Source organism: Hemicordylus capensis, chromosome 3, assembly GCF_027244095.1.
Source record: "Hemicordylus capensis ecotype Gifberg chromosome 3, rHemCap1.1.pri, whole genome shotgun sequence".
Lineage (NCBI taxonomy): Eukaryota > Metazoa > Chordata > Lepidosauria > Squamata > Cordylidae > Hemicordylus > Hemicordylus capensis.
In genome coordinates, this window is record NC_069659.1 from 116,458,852 (window position 1) to 116,484,303 (window position 25,452).

At 41.7% G+C, this 25,452-nt stretch overlaps 1 protein-coding gene across 1 annotated transcript in view; it reads right to left on the reverse strand.

Annotated features, from left to right (window-relative positions):
* Positions 1-711: 711 nt before the first annotated feature.
* BMX (BMX non-receptor tyrosine kinase) overlaps positions 712-25,452 on the reverse strand; it is a 52,961-nt gene continuing 28,220 nt past the window's right edge. The window contains exons 6-18 of the mRNA XM_053308929.1: positions 23,167-23,315; positions 21,722-21,784; positions 16,662-16,721; positions 15,517-15,571; positions 12,930-13,009; positions 12,388-12,515; positions 11,541-11,615; positions 11,228-11,399; positions 10,430-10,646; positions 8,591-8,655; positions 7,565-7,683; positions 4,725-4,882; positions 712-3,398 (exon numbers count right to left, since the gene is read on the reverse strand). Coding sequence (XP_053164904.1) covers positions 3,324-3,398; positions 4,725-4,882; positions 7,565-7,683; positions 8,591-8,655; positions 10,430-10,646; positions 11,228-11,399; positions 11,541-11,615; positions 12,388-12,515; positions 12,930-13,009; positions 15,517-15,571; positions 16,662-16,721; positions 21,722-21,784; positions 23,167-23,315 — 1,416 coding nt within the window. The 3' untranslated portion in view covers positions 712-3,323. The remainder of the gene's footprint in view (positions 3,399-4,724; positions 4,883-7,564; positions 7,684-8,590; positions 8,656-10,429; positions 10,647-11,227; positions 11,400-11,540; positions 11,616-12,387; positions 12,516-12,929; positions 13,010-15,516; positions 15,572-16,661; positions 16,722-21,721; positions 21,785-23,166; positions 23,316-25,452) is intronic.

Genomic DNA, 25,452 nt, shown 5'->3' on the forward strand with positions numbered 1-25,452 from the left:
TTTATGCCAGCAGAGGGCTTACCCAAATTTATGGATGCTAAGATAATTCAGAATGGGTTCTGAACCAATAAAAGAAATATTATTTATTATTATTATTATTATTATTATTTTACATTTATATCCCGCTCTTCCTCCAAGGAGCCCAGAGCGGTGTACTACATACTTGAATTTCTCTTTCACAACAACCCTGTGAAGTAGGCTGGGCTGAGAGATATGTGACTGGCCCAGAGTCACCCAGCTAGTTTCATGGCTGAATGGGGATTTGAACTCGGGTCTCCCCGGTCCTAGTCCAGCACTCTAACCACTACACCACGCTGGCTCTCTATACACCAGCCGTGAAATAATAATAACCTTAAACAACAGTACCAGGTCTTTAATTTCCAACATAGCAATCTTTCCCAAATAAAAAATTGCTTCACACATTCATTTCAAAAAGTATAATCTTATCTCTTAAATATTTCTCAGGTTACCAAGTTAAGGCAGTTCAAACAGATTGAAGAACTGGGCATTGACAAAGATAATCTGTTATACTACCTTAAAAACAGAGATGTGGGTTCTTCTGCAAATTTTGGAACTGTAAAATTTTCAAGAAATGTTTAGATGCAGATTTCCCCTTCATTTGCATAGCATTTGCCTTATTTTTTGCTCAGAAAATTACTCTATGCTTTTCCCTGATGCCCTAGACTGTGATCTAATTTGGCATGTTATTTCACCAGTAAAAAAACACACACCTCCACCATATTAATTTCCTACACTGTGTATCAAGTTTCTCAAATAGCCAGGTAGTTGAACTGAAATATTTGATGGAGGGGGGTGGTGGGTAGGAAAATCAATAAAATCACTTTATGTGGTTTAATTGTTTATTCTGAAACAATTCCAAAGATTTATGTAGAAACAATTCATTGGAATACTCAATAAATTAGTAAAACAAATGTACCCTCTCACATTCTAAGTATAATCACCTCAAAAAATTTAATTACAACTTTCAAATTGCTGAAGTGCATAATATTGCATTGCTATCCATCCATTGTCACTAATGAATTTTATGAAACAACGCTGGACATATGGACTAGCATAGCACACATGCTGCAGTGAGAATTCCAGATTACCGCTGCGATTTCACTTCAGTGGGAGAACAAGAGATTTTTTCCAATCTTCTCTTCCCTCTGAAGCCCACTGCGCATTGCCGAAGTATGTCCCTGAGGTTCATGAGCCCCCTAGGGACATATTTTGCTGATGAACAGTAGGGATGTGCACGAACTGGTTCAGCGCCTCCTTGGGAAGTGCCGAATCGGCTCAAGCATCCGTAGCTGAACTGATTCAGCAGGATGGGTAAGCAGGTCCTTACCTGCTCTGCAGGGCCGGATTAAGCTAGTGCGGGGCCTGTAGCATATGTTATAAAGGGGCCCTGAATTTTAAAAAATGCACATAAATATTAAAACATAAATTATTTACTTGCATAGTAAAGTCATTCATTTTTTTTAATTTGCTATATTTTGGAGTATGAGAGACCAAGCCACAAAACCAAGACCAAGACCAAGCCACAAACTCATACTTACTACAACAACAGTGAACATTTATATACCGTTTTTCAATCAAAATTTTCAAGGTGGTTTACACAGAAAAATAAAGAGGGAATAGATGATTCTCTGTCTCCAAAGGGCTCACACTCTAAAAAGAAAAGTGTGGTAGGCACCAGCAACAGCCACTAGACAGTTGCTGTGCTGGGCCTTCTCTTAAAAAGCACATTTATTTATTATTTGTTTGTTTATTTATTTGTTTGATTTCTATACCGCCCTCCCAAAAATGGCTCAGAGCAGTTTACACAGAGAAATAAATAAATAAATAAGATGGCTTCCTGTCCCCAAAGGGCTCACAATCTAAAAAGAAACATAAGATAGACACCAGCAACAGTCACTGGAAGTACTGTGCTAGGGGTGGATAGGGCCATTTAGCAGAAAAGGGATATTTTATCTAACAGGGACCAAATAAAACAGGCAAAGTTTTAACTTTAATTCCCAGTTGGAAGCCAGGTGTGCGGGGCCCTAGAAAACACGGGATCCATAGCAAATGCTACATTTGCTACTACGTTAATCCGCCTCTGCTGCTCTGGCGATGCAGGTAAGCAGGTAAGAAGCAGGTAAGGTGACACCATGCTGCTTTTCTGGGCACAGTGCTCACTCTGCCAAAGGCCACATGCGGTTGTGGCGTTTCCTGCAAGCTGTGCATGCCAATGTTGTGTGCAGCCTGCAGGGAGCGGTCCCCCAACCGCACATGGCCTTTGGTAGAGCCCAGAAAAACGGCAATGCAGCAGCAGAGCAGGTAAGGACCTGTTTACCTGCTTCTTCAGGGAACCGTTCCCTGCCCCACCAGTGCCTACACAAGCTGTTTGTGCACATCCCTCATGCACAGTAGGCTTAGAGGGAAGGAAAATAGGCAAAAATTACCCCTTGCCCCACTGAACACACACTGGGGCGCATGGGCAATAATAGTCTGGATGTCAGCCAGTGAAACATTAGAAATGGAAAAATGTCCATGGAAAATGGAAGGAAGAGAAAATCTCCTAGCCTATATCTCTGCTTAAGGTCTGACAAACGACAGAAGATTGTCCTGTTGCAATAACATAATGAGTAACTGTGGAGTTACAAATGAATGTGTAATTTGTAGGTCTGTAACCCATTTTTTTAAAAAAAACAAATTTAGATGATTATGAATATGAGTTTAGTAACAATTATGTTTGTTTAAATTTTCATATGGGCAAAAATAATAGTTCTGAAGAAATTCCTTTGCTTTTACAGGACACATGCATGAATTGTACTCAGTATCATCTGCAAAGAGTTATTATTTCATTTGTATAAGAAAAGGAGGAAACCCTTTTTTAAGGTGGTGCTTGATACAGTATCTGGAGGTTTTATTAGGATTTTATTTTAAAAGTGTAGATAAACCTGTCACTCAATGGGGTTTTTAAAAAATAAATTAAATGAGGGACTGTTTTAGTCAATTAAAAGTTTTTAATTCATCTAATTAATTAAACATTTCAGCCCTAGCTATTTTTGCTGTGTAATAATACCACTTGTTGCTTCATATTTCCACTAAGAATCTCAGTGCTTTTAAAGCAACAGAGGGAACACAAAGAGCCAGAATTTATTTCATCAAAAAGATTAGATGATAAGAAATTTCTATATGACTAAAACTGAAATAGCATTTTGCCCCCACTGTTGTACTAACTGTTTACATTTTGTTCACTGCTTCAATCACACATTTGGCAACAGTTTCTAAGCCAGATTTTAGAGGCGTTGATAAAACAAGAGCTCTCTAGTACTTCAAGGCTTGTCATCTTCTCTGTGTGGCTCCAAGCATGAAAGCAGATGATGAAATGTGGGACGGTTTTCAGGTACCTATATGCAAAGGAGAAAGCCAGAAAGTCAACCCTTGCCACTTATAGGTTTCTGAGGGATAATATTTACTACAACATCATTGGCATTTGAAAGGGCATTCAACTTTAATGTGTTGTTTTATCTTTGGGCACTTCTGTCATGAAGAAGCCCCTTCTTATGAATATATGAAGTTGCCTTCTACTGAGTCAGGTCATTAGTCTTTCTGACTCAGTCTTGTCTTCTGTGATTGGCAGCCTTGCTCAACCTGCGAAACTTGAACTTGAGATGCCAGAAACAGAAATGGGACACTTTAAATGCAAAATGTTAACACTGCCTGGCATGCTGGGGAAGTAACCTGCTAGAAAGTGGGAGGCTGTTGGTTCAAATCCCTGCTGGTGTATTTCCCAGAATATGGGAAACTTCTATATCGAGCAGGTACTGAAAGGCATCATCTCATACTGCATGGGAGATGGAAATGGTGAACCGCTCCTGTATTCTACCACGGAAGCCACATGGCTCTGTGGTCACCGGGAGTTGACACCTAGTCAATGGCACAACCTTTCCTTTCCAATATATTGTTACAGGTGTAACACAAATAAGAGAAGTTTAATTTGGTGGGACAGTGATGGCATCTATTAGAAACTGCCTATGAGAGCATATGCACATATATTCATGAAATGGTTTTACAACTCTTAACTTTTTTTTTTTAGGGAACTAAAGGGATGGGTGGCCACCTAACGGTGCAGTGGGGAAGTAACTTGCCTAGGGAGCAAGAAGTTGCTGGTTCGAATCCCTGCCGGTATGTTTCCCAGACTATGGAAAACACCAATATCGGGCAGCAGTGATATCGGAAGATGCTGGAAGGCATCATCTCATACTGTGTGGGAGGAGGCAATGGTAAACCCCTCCAGTATTCTACCAAAGAAAACCATAGGGCTCTGTGGGCACCAGGAGTTGACACCAACTAGATGGCACAACTAATAAAAAAGTGGATGGGTACATAGTAACATGTACAAAAAAGGCAGTAAGATTCACTCATGAATGAAATTGGCTAGACCAAAGGAGGCTTGCAGTATGGTCTATCAATTTCACCACTAAATTGACTTCTGTGGAGTTAAAGATAGCTGCTGAAATTAGGCGGATGGAACAAGCAGGCTCTTTGGCTCTCATGTTTGTGCAGTTATCAAGTTATCAAGGGATTCTATCAGGGCTAGTGCCGCAGACACTGTAAGGGGAAAGTTGCTCCGCTGAGCAAAAGAAATAAGGCTGGTACATGCAATACCAGAGTAATAGAAGGAGGTGGGTGTTGGACCACTCCTTTAGCGTAAGGGGAACCAGAACATATACCTCATGCCAGCAGCTGTACATAATTTGATAGATTTCCTCAGAAGCCAACTGTGGACGATAGAGGCGGTAACCATGGGAAACCTTCTCGATCACTTGAGCGTTATGATACAAGTTGTAGGGTTGTTTTCCCAAAGTGAACACCTCCCACATTAAAATTCCTGTAAACGTGTCAAAACATAAGAGGTTAGGAAGCCGCATAAGTTTTACAGAATATGGAAGTTCTGCCATTCCCCTTAAAAAACAAAGCCAGACATGCTTTAAAATGATGTATATCTTTAAAAATAACATGTTAGAGGGATGTCCTGCCTTCTAGAAGACATCCATGAAAAAGCACAAGCCTATACTGAATTCCCTCTTTTTATTTTCTTTATACCATCCTCTTTCTCACTCCCCCCAAATAAATCATTTCTGTCCTTTTCACGATCTATCATGCATGATGCTGCCAACAAACCACTCCTCATTGATCTGACACCGTTTCTAGCTCCAGATGGTGGATTTGGTACGGGCAAGGCACACTGAATAAGTGCACCTGATACTCAGAAATCGCAAAGGTAGTATGCCCATTCCTGTGTGGATTGTAGCCAGTCCAAATGTACAGGATCCACATGGGTCACACAGTACAAATCAGCAACTGAAGCACTAAGTCACTGTGGTACTCCCACAATGCCTTTAGTGAGGGGTGTGGTGAGACATTTTTCAATGAGAGAGCAGACAAACATTGGAGGGGCAGAAGGGTTGGGAGATAGATCATTATGAAAGAGATTTTTGGCAAAAAGGAAGCCAAGTTTTGATGGGGGGGGCAGAATTATCATTTGGAGGGCCATTGCCCCTATTTGCCCTCCCCCATGTCATGACCTTAAAGGCCAAGTTGAAGCCAGATCATCCTGGAGATAATCTATCTATGTGGTCGCTAAGAGTCAACACCAACTAGACGGCACTTAATCAAATGTCATGGCACCTCTGCCCTTAGTGCTAAGACATTGCTTTCCCACAATTACCTGCAAAGGGAATGAAAATGAATGCTCCTCACTGCATTTAATGTAGCATTATGTTACATAGCAATGTCCTGTCCATGGCCAAAACCCACTATAAAATCTAATCTCAAGTAAGTGCCATTGAGCAGAAGTCACTGGCAACTTCAAAGATAGCAGTCCAAGATCACTGAGCAGCTGCAGCAGGTTGCTACATTCTAGAATAGTGAACTAGGGTGTCAATCACCTTCCTCTCCTCCACACTTCCACTTCCACTCCACCCCACTCTTCATTTCTAAATCCAGTAGGTTAAAAAAGAGAAAAGAATGGCTCTTCGCATGACCACTGAAATGGGTGGCAGTAGCCGCCCCCACCCCACCCCCACCCCACTCCTGATAATCTGGTCCCTGAGGCAATTACCTCAGTTCATCCCATTATGAGACAAGTTCTGAGCTTAAACAGCTTAGGCCCGAGTTACCTTAGAGAGCGCCTTCTTCTGCGTGATCCCCACCGCACATTAAGTTCATCTGAGGAGGTTCGTCTCCAGTTACCACCAGCTCGTCTGGTGGCGACTCGGAGGCGGGCCTTCTCTTTAGCTGCTCCGGGGCTGTGGAATGCTTTCCCTGCGGAAATCCGCAATTTGAATTCTCTATTAGCCTTCAGGAGAGCCCTTAAAACGTATTTGTTTGGCCTGGCTTTCCAGGGTTTTCAAATCTGTCTTAATATTCTAACCTGATTTTGGGGCTTTTAATCATTGTAATTGTTTAATTGTTGTTTTAAAATGTTTTTAAATTGTTAATTGTTGTTATATTGTTTTTAATTTGTTTCAGCTCTTTATTGTTTTAGCGGTTTGTTTTAATTGTAAACCACCCTGAGCCATTTTGGAAGGGCGGTATATAAATCAAATCAAATCAAATCAAATCAATAAATAAAAGGTGTACTGTCTGCAGTTTCCACTTGTTTCATTGCTCCTGTTGATCCTGGCTGGGAGGATCAACTGTGCTTAGTTCTTGCCTCTTGTATCTTCCCCCTCTTAAGGGACACATTCTTCCTTTGCATGATCAGCAACAGAAGTTGGGCAAAGATCACAGCAACTAACTTGCTTTTTTGGGTCCCTCCAAGACAGAAACCTAGAGTTGGTGCTTCTGTTCAATCCCCTAGAAGAGTGGTTCCCAAACTGGGGTTCTCCATCTGTTTCTGAACTACAGCTCCCTTCTTCCTCAGCCACAATACATTTTAGCTGAGGATGATGGGAGTTATAGTTCAGCAACATCTGGAGGACCCTAGGTTGGAACCACTGCCCTAGAAGAATGGCCTTAAAGCAGCAATTACTGCTTTAGATAGTAACCGAGTCAACAGTGCCCAAATGGACCATACCTTGACTAATGAAAGTAAAGTATAAAATCCTCTCATTGCCGAAGACAGAGTCACAACCATCCTCTGAGAATGCCTACCATTACATCTAACTGGCTGTAGAGCTAGTATCCCTGATCACAACTAAAGTCTGATTGGTTACTATAATTTGCAAATGCCCTTCCACTATTTTCTAATAGAATATACTGCCCAGAGACGTAAGTTTTGGGCAGTATAAAAATATGTAAAATAAAATAAATAAAATAAAAATAAATATTAGTACATTTGTTATTATGGAATGATGTCAGTGCTATGCTCAATGTAAGAATTACTTAGACTATTAGTAAACATCCTCTTTTGAAGATGCAACAAGAGTCAATAATAAGTTAACTTAAATTGTCAAGTAATATAAACTGGGTTTATGTGGGTTAATCACTCTTCTCCACCACCATCAACTGTTTCCCAGTCAACAAGATATATGCTGTTTCTCTTGCATTTTCTATCTTACATACTCACCAAAAGCCCACACATCAGATTTGCTGCTGAACTTGGCATAGTGAAAAACCTCTGGTGCTGCCCACTTCACTGGAAATTTAGTTCCTAAGGAACTGACATACAGGTCATCCAGCACATATCTGCAAGGCAAAAGACAGTCTTTAGGTTGCAGTCTGTTGATGGGATAGAGTGAAGGACCCAGCCAATGGACCGCTGAAGTAACCCTCCACTCAGCGGAAGTCAGGTCTACCAAGATGTCCTGACAATAACACCAGTCCCAGATTATTATACATATCAAATCATTTCTACTCAATAAATAGATCCAAAGATAATGTGGTACAAACAGGCCATTATGGAAGCTGGTTGTCACATGAAATGTGTGTATTGGAATTCTGCAACACCTTTTGGGCAAGTGTATAATCTATATACACATTTTAATTTGGAAACTAGTTCTAATTCTAATTTTGTGAGGCATTATTTTTACTTCAAAGTGGTGCAATGAAGAATGGGCTCACATGTTTCAGTCACTATGTGGAAGCAACTGGAAGGTCTACACAACACGCAGCAACTGTAGCATGTTGAGTGCTACATGACTCATCTTTATGTGTGGAGAGTTTCCATGCCAGTCAGGAACTATAAGGAGAACCTTCACAAGGTGTGAGAAATCCAGGCGGCAAGCCGTTTCACATATTATGGTCATGAAACAGAGCAATTGTCACACAGAGAGGTTTTTACAAGTGTGCACAGTGAATTTATGGCTCAGCTAAGACCTAAATCCAACTGGAGCAGGTTCTAGATTTAACTAGAGGCTTTAGACTGAGGTTGTTGTTGGTTTTGTTTTTTAATCCGTTATATTGTCCTCTACAGGTGTTACAAGTTTTATCTATACAGGACCAATTCCACCAATGACACAAGATAAGTTAAGTATCACAACAATTCAGTGGGAGTTGGTAGCAAAGAAAGATCTAATTTTAAAATCTGTTATTGCACGTATTTTTATAGCATTAGAAGATTTTAGTTCCAAGTATTTCATCAGTAGCAGCTTACCTTGTCATTCCAAAATCAGACACCTTTATTGTTAGGTCTGCGTCAACCAGGCAATTCCTAGCAGCCTTTGTAAAGAACACAAGCAATTAATTAAGGCCAAAATGGATGTGATATTGATCATGGATCAGCATCATGGAATTCATGACTGATTTTGGTACTTTAAAAGCAGCTGTGGGGGTCTAATGGTTTTGTACCAGTGATGCTAGGGGAGGAGACATTTATATACTGCTTTTCAACATAAAAATCTGAAATCTGAATTATGTTGAAATCTTTTCAACATAAAAATCTTTTCAACATAAAAATCATTTATATACTGCTTTTCAACATAAAAATCTGCAGTATATAAAACACGAATGATTCTCTGTCCCCAAAGGGCTCACAATCTAAAAAGTAACACAAGAAGGTAGGTACCAGTAACCAGCACTGGCGGGATGCTGTGGTGGGACTGGACAGTTCTCTTTCCCTGTTAAATATAAGAAAACCAATATTTTGAAAAGCACCTCTTTACCCAGTTAGCAGGAAAGGATCAAATTCTTCCTCCACACCATTTCCACAATCTAACTCACTCCCCCCAACTCCTGCGTCGCTTTGGGAAGGGTGGGGGATACTGATACAAGTGTTTGAATCCCCCCCCCATTTGAGAAAACAACAGCCTAAGGGGCTATAGCTCAGTTGTGGAGCACCTTCTTTGCATGTACAAAGCCCCAGCTTCAGGCAAGACTAAGAAAGACCTCTCTTTGAAGTTCTGGAGAGCAGCTGCCAGTTACAATACTGAGCTAGATGGACCATTAATCATATGTTTAGATAAGAAAAATGGCATGGAAAAGGGTTAAGATAAAGATTCCTACACTCTGCCCTGGTCCTCTGAGCAAATTAGGTGCACCTCTGTGGCTACACATGATATATATTTTTAAATGGAGATAAATCATGGATCTCCCTGAAAAACATCGAGTTTGGTCCTTACTCCCACTGAAATCACTGGGGCAGAAGCATATCTAACTCTGTGCTGGGTTTATAGCCAGTGTCTCAGTACTATTACAGCACAGAAATGGATTATTTGAAAGGAGGAAGTTCTGTTCCCTTAAAGGGGTTTTGCAAAGAAGGGGTTATCAAGAGTAACTGATATACAGATAAGAGAGTCAGACATTTATAATGGGTTCCAGAGACCCCAAATGGCACTGAATTCAGTCCCTGAGCTGCTCAAGCAGGAGACAATAAGGCTGCTCATGTGGAGTGCTGGGATTACTCCTGATTCCAGCACTCCCACCAGCCTAACCCTACTCTGAAGCCCGGCTTTTCGACAGGGTTAAGGGTGCAAGTGCTCCCTTAACCCAGCAGCCAAGATCACGTGTGTCTCTGCCAGACACAGAGACAGGCACCTAGAGCACCCATCTGACAGGGGGATCCCCCTATGCACCGTGCTCATCACACAGTGCATTGTGGGATTCCCAGGGGCTGTTACAGCCTCCAGAAAGCCGCATTGCTCCCGGGAGCACTGCTCTTGTGTGCGGCCAAGCTGTACAGCAAGAAGGTGGCAGGGAGGGCACGGAGATAGTCTCGGGGGAGAGTAAGTTCATCTCAGCCTTCCCCACACCCTCATCCATCCAGCCTCTGGTCGTGTGAATAGGTTCAATGGATAGTAACTACAAATTGCTGGTCTACGACCGAAATAAAGTTTTACTTACTTACTTACTAGTAACTACAAGATTGTTGTATTTGTTTCATCCAATACTAAAAATTGATGGGTGTCACCGAGATAGCCTGCCAGCAACCCGAAAGGCAACTCTGTGAACTGCTGGCCACAGTTCTGCATAAAGAACCACTGAATGCCAAACTTACCAAATCTCGGTGTATGAACTGATGACTTTCGAGGAAAGCCATTGCTTCACAGACATGAAAGCACATTTCCACCAGCTGAAAGGGGTGCAGTTCTTTCCCGTGGCCTTTTAAGTAGCTAAGTAAGCAGCCATTCACCATGTATTCTGCCACTAGATAGATAGGATATGCCTTTGTGCATACGCCATACAATTTAACAAGTTTTGGGTGATTTAGCCTCCTAAAATGAAATATTGTAAATTGTCAGTATTGTAAATTGCTATAATTATTGTACATTTCTCCATTTTTCAGAGGCTTGTGGAGCTACATAATAATGAACACCACGGTATTTTAGAAAGGCAGTAACAACTAGAGGGAATTTTCAGACATTGCTTAAATCACCTTCTGCTTCGACAACGTTTGTAATGTGAGTGTAAAAACCCCACTGGTCAGAATGTCCATTCACATTACAAATATTTCTCTGCCACAGTAACACAAATCAGCCTTTTTTTTTTTTTTAAAGCACAAGATATGCTATTTCCATTGAGCTAATGGAATACTAACAAAATCCAGCTATAATTATATTAGTTGCATATAACTGAAATTAGGTTAATTCTGTGCATGCTGTTGTCTACATTGCACTCACTCTGTGATAGCCTATGGCTTGAATGGTCAAAAGGTGTAAATAATTCCCTTGGCAATATTTAAATAAACTTAATAATTAAGAAAATAGAGCTAAAAACAATCCTTGGCCTTTTCCCTACAAGCTGCATAGTGCCCACCTTCCCATCACAGTGTTACTTAAGACAACCTGTTGCTTACATCATGGTTTCAGCTTCTTCTATGAATTCATCTTCAGACATTGATCCTTCCTTGATCATTTTAACAGCAACATCATATTTCCCTTTCCACTTTCCCATCTGGACCACTCCAAACTGACCACTCCCTATTTCTTTCAGCAAAGCAATTTCTTCACGCTTTAGCTCCCAGGGTCCTAGGACAGTTAGGCAGAAATAATTTGTATTAGCATTTGGGGGTGGGGGGGGTTGGGGGCTGGCAAGAGAGGTTTTACTAGAATAAAAGAATATTCTTATCTACAACAGAAAGCCTTTTGAAAAGAAGGGTCTTTTCATACCATTTCCCAAATGTGCTGTGGATGGAACTTTGTTTGCTTTCGTAGACACTGCATGACGAAGCCTTGTAACCATACCTAGAAGGCAAGTTTGCCCATTATTCAAAGAGCTACAATCCTCCACCTAGTCCTATGCATTTAATTCAATGGGACTTCAGCATGCAGTGCTCATTTATCATTGTCATAACATGTTTTGATTTGTTCCCAAAACATTTCTAGACACACTGCAATTGGCAACCATGCCACACACCCAATAGACCCAGATATTTGGGAAATGCTCAATGTGTTCACAGGATTGTCCAGGCATGCACTTTCACTCCAAGTCACAGAAAACAACGGGAAGCCCTATATGCACAGGACTCTAGATCTCATTGTGGGATAGATAAGTAGGGGTCTATCCTGTCATTTATAAGCATAAATATGATCTATGTCTGGTAAAAAGATATTTACTGGGTCCAAATTATCCAAATAATTGAAGTACTGACTGTTTACTGTGGAATCATTAGAGACCAAGCAAATTAGGGTGAGCAAGGTTCACCGAGAAGGAATCTTCAACTATACCTGTTTTTAAATACTGGACAATCAAGAATGACAGTAGAAATAAAATAAAATAAAATCCTAGAGAAGATAAATTCCCTGTCTAGTTCTGCCTGAAGCAACAGTAATAGCAGTAGTAGTGATTATATAAAATATACTAGTAATCCTCCAGTACTGCAAATGGGAGGCTGAGGTTGGGAGATAGTCATGTAGGAAACCTGTGAATTAGATAAGCTCATATTTGTAGCCCATAACACAACAAAACTGACATTCGTAAACACAATATTAATCATGAGACGCTAAATAAAATTACCTGCTGAATTGTGTTGATGATAGTGAATAAGCTTAGGAACAGAACTGAAACAATAATTCTCAGCCAGGTAAAACTGGTTTGCACTGTTTACATGGACATGATAATGTTTAACTGTTCCTTTTTTATCTCTGAAAAATAATCACAAACAATAACACATTTGCAAGATCCTAACTCAGGTAAGAAAAAGGCGGGCAAATTTCTAACATAAGGCTTTCATATTTGGAAGGATTCCTAAAGCAGTGATATTTTGGACCCATCTCCTTCAGACAGTTTCTTCTGTCTGCTGTTTTCACTTTAAAAAGAAACACTTCAGCTATTTTCTGCCTGCTTTCCCATAAGCATCTTGGAAATACAACTGAGAAAGCAACACTGGGATTGGTCTTAAATATAGGGACAATTTAGTTTGTAGTACATGTCAACACCAAATGTAATTATGAACCAAACTAAAAATCACAGCTCAGTTCCTAAGGTGAAATCAGTATGGTAAATGATGTAGCTATACAGTGCACGGTAGATATATTATATGGGTCTTGCATACTTACCTACCGGTCATGCTGAGCACTGATACAGTGTATTTCCCCACATGACTGGAATTCCGAACCATGAAAGCACCTTCTTTACCCTTTTTAATAAAATAAATATAAAAAGAAACCCTTTATAACAGTTCAGAGCATTATTTCTGCATTGATTTTGGCCACTTCTGCTGCACAGATATATTAGTAGGAAAGCTCAAATTGCACTCTGACAGTTCACACAGCTCCTTGCCACACATAAACACAAGGATGTAGATCATCAAGACACTGGCTGGCATCCGGACGATGGAAGTGAGCTATGCATGATGAGCCCCTGCTGCTGAAGGCTTTGACAAACTCAGCAGTGGCAACTGCATGGGAGGGTGAATTTTGTCAACTTCCCCTTCCCTTTGCCACCCAAAAATATGTCCCTGGAGACCGGACAGTCCTTAGGGTCACATTTTTGGGTGGCACAGAGTGCTTCAGGAAAAGGGGAGGTTGGCAAAATCCCTGCACATGCAAGTGCCTGTGCTGCAGTAATTTGGAAGCCTTCCGCAACATGGGCTTATCTTACATACCATGCCTGCATCATTAGTCAGGAAGCTGGCCACTGTGGACTGATTGATACATGGATTCACAGCATTTGGCTACTATATACTTCTTGTCTGGCAGCTGAATATCTGAGCTGACTCTGTTGAAAGGAATAGAACATAGAAACAGGAGCATAGAATCAGGAGCATAACCAAATGAATGAGTTGAGGACATCCCTCCTCCTTAAAACTTCTTCATGTCCAAATCTAACTCCTCCTGCCTCAAAATCACAGCCTCTAGCTCAGGGGTAGGCAAACCTGGCTCTCCCGCTGTTGTTGAACCTCAACATCTATCATCCCCAGCCACAATCAGTTGTGGCTGGAGATGACAGGAGTTGTAGTTCAACAACAGCTGGGGAGCCAGGTTTGCCCACCCTGCTCCAGCTCCTCTTCCAGTGCAGCTTCAGAGTTGCAGAATTCACCATCCCTGGTAAACAGACTCCAAAAAGGTTCACTGATTTATTTTGCAAGCATGGCACAGCAATTTATTATAGCATACTACTGTGTTACTTAAAGACTCAGCCAAGAAATCAGCAAAATCTTTGCCAATCTATATATTTAATTCTCTAAGGCATACCCATGGCTAATCCCATGTGTGGCAGCTCTCACGAGAATTCGGAGAGCTGCTAGATAGGCTAGCCACGGGACGGGTGGGAGGGGGAAAATGGTGGCAGAGGAAGCTTGCCAGCGGGGTGAGGGGCAGAGCAGTATCTAGGAAAAATAGCACCTAGGGCAAGCACTTAAATTGCACCCCCTGTCCAAACATCTGACACCCATCTTTCAGATAACTTTACCATAATATCAGCTCAAAAATACAAGTCAAGCTCATTAATCTTTTACTATTTCAAGAACTATTTAGCAGTGGATGTAGCCAGACCAAAAAATGCTGGAAAACTACAAATTTCAGGATGCTGGGGCTCATGAAATACCCAAATAATATGTGGAGGTGTACTTGAAAACTAAACAGAAGTGCCTGTCTAATTCTCTCCTATGCATTGTAGCATCACTATTATATAAGTTTTAAAAATAAATGGAGAATTGGACTTTTCCCAGATACTCTGAAAATAATTAAAGGATATGCAGAGTAAACTGTGTCACTGCTTGGAATATATTCTAGTATTTCAGAAAGACAATTAAAATGAGAGAAAGAGCAAGAAACTCCCAGTGGGCCTTAATATTAAGGATTTCACACTGATTCAAAGACAAACTCACCATTAATAGCCATATTATTAAGACATCACATTCAACTCACTTATAACAAGAAGCAAAGTAAGAGCAAATGAATACAATCCTAGCTCTTAAGCGTCAGCTCAGTATTCACAAGTCCTGATTCTCTGTACATAGTGCCAAACTGAATATGTGTACAGTGACTTATATTATATTAAATTGAATTTTTTTAACCTGTAGCCCTTTGGGGGGCTTCCTAAAGGCTGTGGGGGTGTCTGCAAAGGTTCCCCCTCCCCCGCTGGCCTCTAGGGCCTCACAGAGGCTATTTGAGCATGCACAGTGGCCATTTTGTTTTCAGTGGCCATTTAAATTTTTTTTTTAATTTTAAAAAATGGCACCCCCCCTTCAAGTGGCGCCTGGGGCATGTGCCTTGCCTGCCCTACCCTAGATATGCCCCGGGGGGGCACTAAGAAAATGGCGGCTGCAGCAAGGTTGGAGGAAGAAGGAGGTGGCAAAAGGCAGGCAGAAGGAAGAAGGAGGAGGCAAAGGGCAGGTGGTGGAAGAAGGAGGCGGCAACAGGCAGGCAACAAAACGATGACAGTGGGGGAGGGGCCATGGTGACAGGCAACAAACTAGAGGCGCAGATGCTCTACACCCAGCTAGTTTTAAAATAAATGCTGATTTAACTGAATAATTCTAATTGTTACCACCTGCAGTACAATATTCTCTAATTCCAGGAAGCAAGAAGTGGAATAGTCTCACTGCTAACGATGGAATGGCTTCAAAGTCAGCAGTTTTATGCTTACATCTCAAAATCAAAGTAAAAACTTTTCAGAAATGAATGGGTTTGTAAACACTACCTTCTGCCGTAGCAGTTGTCCCACCTGGGCCCTTGAGATACTACCAACATACCAACTGCAAAAAAATTGAAACAATTAACATATCATATTTGTGATATGCAATGATTCTAGAATATTATCGACAAGTATATTAAGGCATCCACTTCAGGAATCCAGTCATAGGATTAAAGCCTTTATTAAATAATTGCTCCCACTTGAAAGTGACATGAGACTTCCAAGCAAGTATTTCTATGTGACTTTGAAGCTTAAAAACAGAGCTACTGAAATCTCTTGAACCAGAATTCTCAATTCTCAACATGATTGCTGTTGCATTTAATGCTTGTATCACAGAATGTATAAAACACAGATTCTACTTAATATTTATATAGTACTTGCCCTAAATGCTATAATTTCATCATCTCAGTAATTTTTACAATAGATTATAAAATAGACTAGTGTTTTTCACCATGACACTGCAAATGTGGACACATTCATGGTGTGTCCTTGCCCTGAACATGTGAGCTGTAGGACGCTCATCTGAACTGACTCATAGATTACACACCACTAATTGTAACATATTTTCAACCAACAAAAAGCATAGTGGTGTGCTGCACAGAGAAGCAATGGACAGCTGGCAGTAGGAGCATTGCAATATCCAGAGCAATGCAGGCAAGAGAGTATTATTAGTATCTGTGTTCACATATCCTGGAATAAGGAAGTTCTTCCAGATGGGACTTTTTCACACAGTGCTTCAGCTCTCGGAGTATGCCGCGATTCCTGGCATTACAGAATGCAGCTTCTTATTTGCATCTTAAAAGCTTGCATCTCTAAAGTTTGACTGGCAGCTGCTCTCACTTTATTCCGAAAAAGTGACTGAAACACAGGGTGGTTTAAAAAACAAAACAAAACAAAAAAAACCCTGGACATAATGTGGGCTAAGCTTAAAGCAGAAGGAAAAATCCAAGTTGTGTGTGAAGTATTCCCAAAGATCTTTCAGGGTCTTTGGTGAGAATCTGCATAAAGTGTGAAAGCACACACTCCCTTCCAGCGGAGATTCAAAGTAAAAGCACTGTGCAAAAAAGCTCCAGGTGAATATTCAAATACAGCCCAAATGCTTGGTGAATCATAATCCCAAAGATCAGTTACCTAAAACTAAATACACTCACTCATATTTAGTAATGTTCTCCTCTTCTTCAGATGTCACGTTAGCTGCATTAGAGCTCTCTCTGAAAAAACAAAAGGCTGAGTTCTAATAAATATACTTACATCATGAATTTCATTTCTTAGTCATGAAACCTACACTGATAGAAAATTTACACATAGTGCTATAGCAACCATCTTCTGCCCAATGTACTGCACTTTCCTCCCTAAGAATCAATGCAGCCCATTTTTTAACTTGATCAGTATTAAATTCTACCAAGTTTGCATTTAATCAGCTGTCAGTTTCAGATCCCACAAAATCCTCTAGGCACAGTTGAGTCCATCACACAATAGGGGCCATGCACTGAGGAACCCCATAACAGAACTCTGTTCTGTCATTCTTCCACTCAGAACTCATGTTCTTTGACTAAGGGAATGAATGAATGAAACTTTGGGTTAACAGTGGACAATGGTGCTCTATGGATAGCCCGGGAGGCCTCAATACCATTGTCATGGATGGATCACTATCTGGTGAAGACTGGACTGAGGGTGGACCCAATACACTTCTGCAGAGGTAGGAGATCAGTTAGGATGGTTCTCCCTCAGAGGCTTATGGGTCCTAATGGATTCCTGATGGCTCTGGGGGAGTTTCCTGCTGAGAGAGTGGATGATCCTGTTGATACACTGTCTCCTTCTGGTATAAGGAGATGGGTTGGGCAATTGACACAGTTGCGCCTAGGCATCCTCTCCCGACCCACTGAGTTCAAGTGGTACATAGGTGAAGCAAGCTGGTAGACAGTTTGAACTTTGTGGGCAGAATCAGAATGAATGTGACCAAACACAGGCTAGAGCCCATATTAAGGCCTATTTTATGGCAGTGATGGCGGCAAAGAAATCCTACTTTTCCACCACCATCATATCTGCTCAATGTCACCAAGTAGAGCTTTTTCGAGTGGTTCGGGGGCTCCTATGTGAGGGCCCCAAAGACCATCAAACAGAACCCTCGGCAGTCTGCTGTGAACAATTTGCATTACATTTTGCAGATAAAATTGCTTGTATCTGTTCTGACTTGCACACTAAGGTTTTTGCAGCACCAGGACTGGATGTTACCAATGCACCGTCTGGTCTTGTTATACTGGATGGTTTTCAGACTGTGTTGCTTGAGGAGGTGACTTCTTCAGTTTGGAAGACTGAGGCCTACCACATGCATGTTCGACCCTTGCCCTTCATGGTTGGTGAAGGCTACTAGGGAGGGACTAGATCTATGGGTGTTGGGGGTGGTGAATGCCTCTCTTAAGCAGGGGGTGGTGCCTCCTCAGCTGAAAGAGGCAGTCATTAGGCTTCTCCTAAAACAGTTCTCATTGGACCCAGATTATTTAAATAACTTCTTGACAGTTTTTAACACCCCTTTCTTGAGCAAGGTGCTGGAGAGCATGGTGGCATCTCTGCTCCAGGCAGCCCTTGATGAATCTGACTACTTATGAATCTGATTACTTTCCAATCTGGCTTCCGGCCTGGATATGGGATAGAAACTGCCTTGGTCATCCTAGTTGATACGGGGAGATAGACAGAGGGAATATGAACTTTGTTGATTCGCCTGCACCTCTCAGAGGCTTTCGATACCATCAAGCATGGTATCCTTCTGGAGCGTCTCTCCGGGTTGGGACTTGGGGGACAGTTATACAGTGGCTCCGTTCCTACCTGGAGAATTCTACTCAGAAGATGGTACTGAGGGATGCCTGCTCTACCCCTTGGCCTCTGACCTATGGGGTGCCACAGGGATATATTCTGTCCCCTATGCTATTTAACATCCACATGAAACCTCTGGGAGAGGTCATCCATGGGTGTGGGCTGCAGTGCAATCAATATGCTCTAAAGTAAAGTTGTGCTCTCAAGTCGATGTTGACTGCTGGCAACCACAGAGCAATGTGGTTTTCTTTGGTAGAATATGGAAGGGGTTTACCATTGCCTTTTCCCGTGCAGTGTGAGATGATGCCTTTCAGCACCTTCCTATATTGCTGCTGCCAGATATAGGTGTTTTCCATATTCTACCTATCTTTTTTTCCCCCAAATTCATTTTTAATTAATTTTAACAATAGCAATATTGTCATTCATTACAAATACACACATATAAGATGGACTTCCCGCTCACATTTCTTCGTGAATCATCAACTATAAAATTTACCCTTGCTATAATAATAATTCAAAACATAAGTTCAAGCCCTTACAAACATAATTAAACTAACCAACCTGCGATTTATACTAAATTTCAAACCCTGCTGTAAAGTCCATAGTAGGGAAGTAATTTTTTAAATACAACAAAAATGGTTTCCAATCTTCTTTAAAACATTCCAAGTTTTGATCTCTTAATAGTGCTGTAAGTTTTGCCATCTCCGCATATTCCAAAATTTTTATCAGCCAGTCTTCTTTTGAAGGCAGTTCACTAGACTTCCATTTCTGTGCATATATAATTCTAGCTGCCGTAGAGGCATACATAAAAAATGTTAAATTGGTTGTAGAGATAGCTCCTTGTGTTATTCCCAGCAGGAAGGATTCTGGCTTCTTAGGAAATGTCATTTTAAATATTTTCTTTAGTTCATTATATATCATATCCCAATAGGCTTTAGCCTTCCCACAGGTCCACCATATGTGAAAAAATGTGCCTTCAGAATGTCCACACTTCCAACATTTCATATTCTACCTATCTTTTAAGTCAGCAGACACTAGAGAGACAGTGGATGCTCTGAACTGGGGTTTGGACTGGATGGGGGCAAGCAAGCTGAAACTTATAATAGATAAGATGGAAGTTATCTGGGTTGGTGAAACTGATCATCTGAGTAGTAAGGTAAATCTGGTCTTGGATGGGGTCACACTCCCTCTGAAAGACTGTCTGCAGCTTGGGGGTGTTTTTGGACCTGACATTGTCTTTAGAGGCACAGGTGGTGGCAGTGTGCAGAGGTGCTTTTTACCAGCTGCAGATGGTATGCCAGTTGCAAACCTACTTGGAGATGTCTGACCTGACCTCAGTCACTCATGCTTTGGTAACATCCAGATTTGAGTACTGCAATGCACTCTACGTGGGGCTACCCTCAAAGATGGTTCAGAAGCTTCAGCTGATCCAGAATACTGCTGCAAGAAGTTCATGGGTACAAGTCATTCATGAGTGTCACACTTCCTGCAGCAGCTTCATGGGTTACCAGTCTGCTTCTGGGCTAGGTTCTTAACCTTTAAAGCTCTCTACACGGCTTGGTGCTGGAGTACCTGTCAGACTGCATTCACCCATATGAACCTGCCAGGACCCTCCACTCGGGCTCTACTCATGGCCACGCCACTAACAGAGATCCGGTTGGTGGGGACTAGAGACAGAGCCTTTTCGGTTGTGGCCCCTTGGCTTTGGAATGCCCTCCCACAACTTTGCCATGCTCCCTACCTCAGTGTTTTTTTAAAAAACAATTAAACACACCTCTTGTTTTAAAGAGGCTTTTAACTGTTTTATCTGCTGCTTATATCTGGTAGGTTCTTTAGTTTTTATAGTTCTCAGTTTCTAGGTTTTTTATTAATAACTTTTAATTTGAAACGTCTAAAAAATTGTAATTTTAAATGTGGTTTTAGCTTGGTCTTTAACCATGCAAGTGATTGTGCACAGATGGGACTCTGGCATGCCCTAAGGATAGGGTTGCCATATTCAAGCTTCCCAAATCTGGGTGGCCTAATCAGCATATTATGCAAATTATGTGGCAACTAATTTGTATTTTTTATTTATTTATTTGACAGATTTGTATACTGCTTGCCACTACCCAGGTCTCTAAGCAGTTTAGGGCAAGAAAACAAAACAATGACTGCTGAGAAAACCACTTTTTGAAGAACAAAACCTGCTATAGAGGAAAATGCTGCCTGAACAAACGCCATCATGTTATGGCCACAATGCTAAACAAACTTGAGAATAAATCCCACTGAAATAAATATGGTGTACTCCTAAGTAAACATAGTTGTGTGATGCAAAATCACAACTACAATGCGTTTCACCCCTGCTAACTGACCAGAGAGGCAACTTTTTGAAATGCTGATTCTCTTTATTTAGTTAACCACTCCCCTCTTGGCAGCATGAAAAAATGGGCTCAATGGGCACCAAAGTCATGTTGCCAAGAGTCTCCCGCCCCCCCTCCCACCAACCCAGAACTGGCCCTGATCCTACCCTCTTTACATGACGGGTTTGAGTTCTGAGTTGATCTCTCCCTCCTCTTTTATTGAACTCTCCTGTACTACAATCTTGCTCCCAGTTCAGCTCTCAGGTACCCATGGGGAGAAACCTCGAGAGCAGGAAACTCCTGCCATGCTTTCCTTCTTCTCACCCTCACTCCTTCCTTCTTTCCTCCTGGAATTAAGCCTCCATTAGACTGCCTGGGGCCAGCCTCAATCCAGACATAAGACACTCCCTCCAGGAGTAGCTGCATGGGAAACATCCTGCCGCAGAGCTCCTGGAAAGAACTCATGGTGGGGAAGGGAAACTCTCAGCCACGTGCCCCGCTGCCTGCCTCTGCTCTTGGGCACTCTTTTGTGGCTCTGGCTTTAAAGTGGCTCCAGCTCTCCCTTGCCTCACGTGGAGCGAAGCAAGGGAGAGCTGGAGCCACCTTAAGCCACATGTGGAGCCAATGGCAGGAGGCAAAGCCATGGAGCCTACCTTTCTTTCCCCTCCTTCTCTAACCTCCCATGTGATTGGAGCCAGAGTAAAATCCTGGCAAACCGGGCAGCACATTTGAAATCTGGGTGGAATTTAGCAGCCAGGTGGAGGAACCAAAATCCAGAGGCTACCCAAAATTCCGGGGACATGGCAAGGCTACCTATGGGGATTCCACCACACAGATGCAATACACACAATTTGATAATTGGTAAGGGTTAGCTTCCAAAATGTTGCCAACAATAAGGCAAGCACTGAAGAGCAGCTCCTGGTTTTCTTGTCTTAGCACATCTTTTAAAAGATCTGTCAAAATGACACATGGATTAAGGGGAAGTAATAGATTGGTTCTCTCTTGGATTTTTCTATGTTATATTATGCTGAAAGCAAAATGCCTAGATGTTTGTTTACCCTGATTCACCAGTGGTATGGTGTATCTCCTTCAGATAGGCACGGGGAACAAAGCCTTCATTTCTGCAAATGAAAAACATCCATTAATTTGCAAGGCTTTATTTAAAAAAAAAAAAAAAACTACGGAGAGTGCAAGGAAGAAAGGTGATGATGTGAGGTGGGATGAAAAGATTCGAGGCGAGGTTACGTGATGCTGTCATGGTAATCCTGCTGTTGCTGCATGTTGATCCGGGCCTTCCTTATATAGCTAATTGGGGGGGGGCATTGTTGGGAACAATAGTCTGACTGCAGGTGATGATGGTGATGCTAGGGGATCTGTGGGAGCCAGGGGCGGAGCCACCATTGGGTGAATGGGTTCAAAGAACCCGGGCCATGCCCAATCAGGGGCCACGAGTGTGGCCCCAGACATGCCCCCTGCATCTAACGTCAGACGCAGGGGAGTTATTTCAGTCCCAAATGGAACCCCACGGCTCCATTTGGAGCCGAAATCGGCCCGGGCTGCATTGGCAGTGCGGCTGGAGTGACTCTCCCTGCCTTAAAGGCAGGGAGATCCACTCCTGGTCCTGCTGCCAACGCAGTGGAGCCGATCGATCTCCCTCCCAAATGGGGCCACGTGGCCCTGTTTAGGAGAGAGATCGGCCCATGCTGTATTGGCATGGTGGCCGGAATGGCTCTCCCTGCCTTTAAGGCATGGAGAGTCATTCTGGCCCACGCTGCTCAAAGCAGCACGGGCCGAACTCCTTTCCAAACAGGGCCGCTATCATAATTGCTAAGTTGGCTCTCTTTTTCTACTGCTAATTTTGTGGTTTTAGCATTGCTGTTCGGAGGGGCATAGGATCTCAACTAGTACATCATGTAAGCTCAGGTGTAGCAGTAGTCACAGGAGTGCCCAGCTTAGATGAAACAGAGGCAGATATATTCTTACAAATAAGTGCTACAATGAACTTGCAGTCTTTATGATCGGAGGAGCTCCAATTTTACACAAGTCTCTTCCTCTGTCCCTACACGCGTGTGTGTGTGTGTAGACCACATGCATGTGTAATTACAACATTTGTACTCTACATTTCCACCAAGGAGCTCAGGGCAGATTCAATAGGGGTTTCCACATTTCATCCTCACAGCAACCTCGAGTGGTAGATTTGCTCACTTTGTGATTGAACCAAGACATACATTGAGCTTCATGGCTGAGATCTGAACTCATATCTCTCTAGTCCAAGTCTATCAGCTACGTACACAGAACCTTTCTCTAGAAAGAGTTCAACTGGCTTAGTATCCATTGAACCGATTATCAGACAAACATTGAACAAAATAACAGCATGTTTTTAAAAATTCAGTGTAGTTCTTATTAAATTCTGAGTGAACTATGAGTGGAAAGATTAGCTGATATGTATGAAAATTATTCCCCATTAATAAATAAGCATCTAAATGATGCAGAGAAAACTCACCCTTCCAGATCCCTCACTTTCCACCAGTCAGGATCCTCATCTTTTAGAACGTAATATTTTTTCTTTCTGACAAGATGAACATCAGAGTTTCCTTTCGGTTCATAATTGTACACAGCCAAAGCTTCTTTCAAAAATGACTTCTCCCTCTTCTGAAATTAAAGTCAGTGGTATAGGGAAGTACACTACACATTAGAGAAACAAATTCTGCCCACCTTTATAACAAGAATTATAATTTACATAGTACATTTCAAGTATGCAGAGCACTGCTGTATTCTATCCAACAATCTTTTATGTTTTGTTAATTAGAAGTTTGTTCCTGTGGGGATCCTGTAGAGAGTGTGGGGACTGAAGTCAGAAAGAAAAGGGAGGGAAAGGAGCAGGAGAGAAAAATGGTGTAGTTGCTGAATAAAGCTTAGTTAAACATACATAAGATTGCATTGAGTTTATGAGGGAAGCAGCTATAAAACATTTGGTGGTGAGATTTTGAACCAGCTATGCGAGTGAGCCTACAAGTGAGCTTGTGAAGGTTCCTGCATCTTCATTTGATTGCATTACTAGGCTTACATTCCTGAACTGCTGCATTCTACTTTTGCTGCTGCTGCTTGTTTCTCCAGACTCCTAACCTGGGCACTTTCCAGACTAGACCCTGCAGTGGGGTCATGTTGTATCTCTGAAGTGTGCTTCCACACTTCCTGCATTGTGACACCACAGTCCCTATGCTGACAGCAGGGTGCTATTTATATTTCCAATGCCTTGTTTCAAATTTAATCACTGTGATATAGTTTTAGGACATCGTATATCCATCAATGTTTTAAATTATTTTAATTGTAAACTGCCCAGAAGTTTTTGGTGATATATATATCATAAGATAGTTGTTGTTTTTTCAGGTTGTTAGTTTCTGCGAGACTGCTTCCCCTGCTGTTTATGTTTCAAATGTTATTTGCCTAAACGGAAGCATTTTGCTGCTGTTGAGCAACTAATCTGGAAAGCGCCCTGCACAACCCTTGAAGGTACTTTCCCCTTATAAATCCTGGACTCTGTTGTTCACTGGATGCCCAATGCAGCATGGCTGAAATCTCACCACCACTTTTTTTTCTTTTCCACTCCAAGAGAACTTGTTCTTCCCTGGAAACAATGGAGGTCCTATTTCTGCAATTACCATCTCACTATACAGACTCCTGATTTTACTCCAGCAAAGTGAGAGGCAATGTTGTTTCACTGCCTGGGCACTTAAGGCCAAATAATATTTGATCATTTGCCATTTCCTGCCAACCGCCCTGAGCCATTTTTGGAAGGACGGTATAGAAATCGAATTATTATTATTAACAACAACAACAACAACAACTTGGAAGGGGATGCCAACCATTATGAAGCTGCTCTTCAAGCCTGAGATGATCATTTCAACCTTACCGATGGGGAGACTGCCCATAAAGCTGATTTTGCTCACTGTCCTGCATGGAAAGCCACTTGCACCAGGTGCCAAAAAAGGAGACACTTTGCTAAGGTTTGCAAGTCTGCAGTCTGACATTTTAGTGTATGGCAAAACCACTGAGGAGCATGATGCTAAACTGACAGAAGTCTTAAGAAAACTCTGATAACACAGACTTACTATCTCTGCAGAGAAATGTCAGTTTTGCACACACTCAGTGAGGTTCTTGGGACACAATATCTCAGAGTTGTGTACATCCCAAAACAGAGTTGGTGAAAGCTATTTGAGAAACACCAGAGCCACACAACGAGGATGCATTCCAATCATTTTTAGGACTCTGCGTATTACTTGAAATTTGTTAGACAATTTTCCTCCAAAGTTGTTCCATAGCGTCTTCTTTTTAAAAGGAATGTAGCATTTAAATGTGATGTGGCATTTACTTGGAATGCATCCTGTAAGACTAATTTTCAGACTATCAAATTGGCCATTGCTGAAAGTCCTGCTCTCATTTATTTTGACACCAACAGACACACTTGTTACACACTGTGTAACAAGGAGTTACAGTTGCCTTTGCTTCAAGAGCACTTACTGAGTCAGAAAAGATGTATTATATCACTGAAAAAGAAGCTCTAGTATGTTTCTGGGCAGTGAGGCACTTCAGGACTTACCTGTGTGGCAAAACATTCCCTTTATGGCCAGACCATAAACCCCTATCTGCTTTATCTACTACTCGGGGATCAAGTCAAGTGAATAGCCAAATGGATCACCAGACTTACAGGTGAAACTCGGAAAATTAGAATATAGTGCAAAAGTCCATTAATTTCAGTAATGCAAATTAAAAGGTGAAACTGATATAT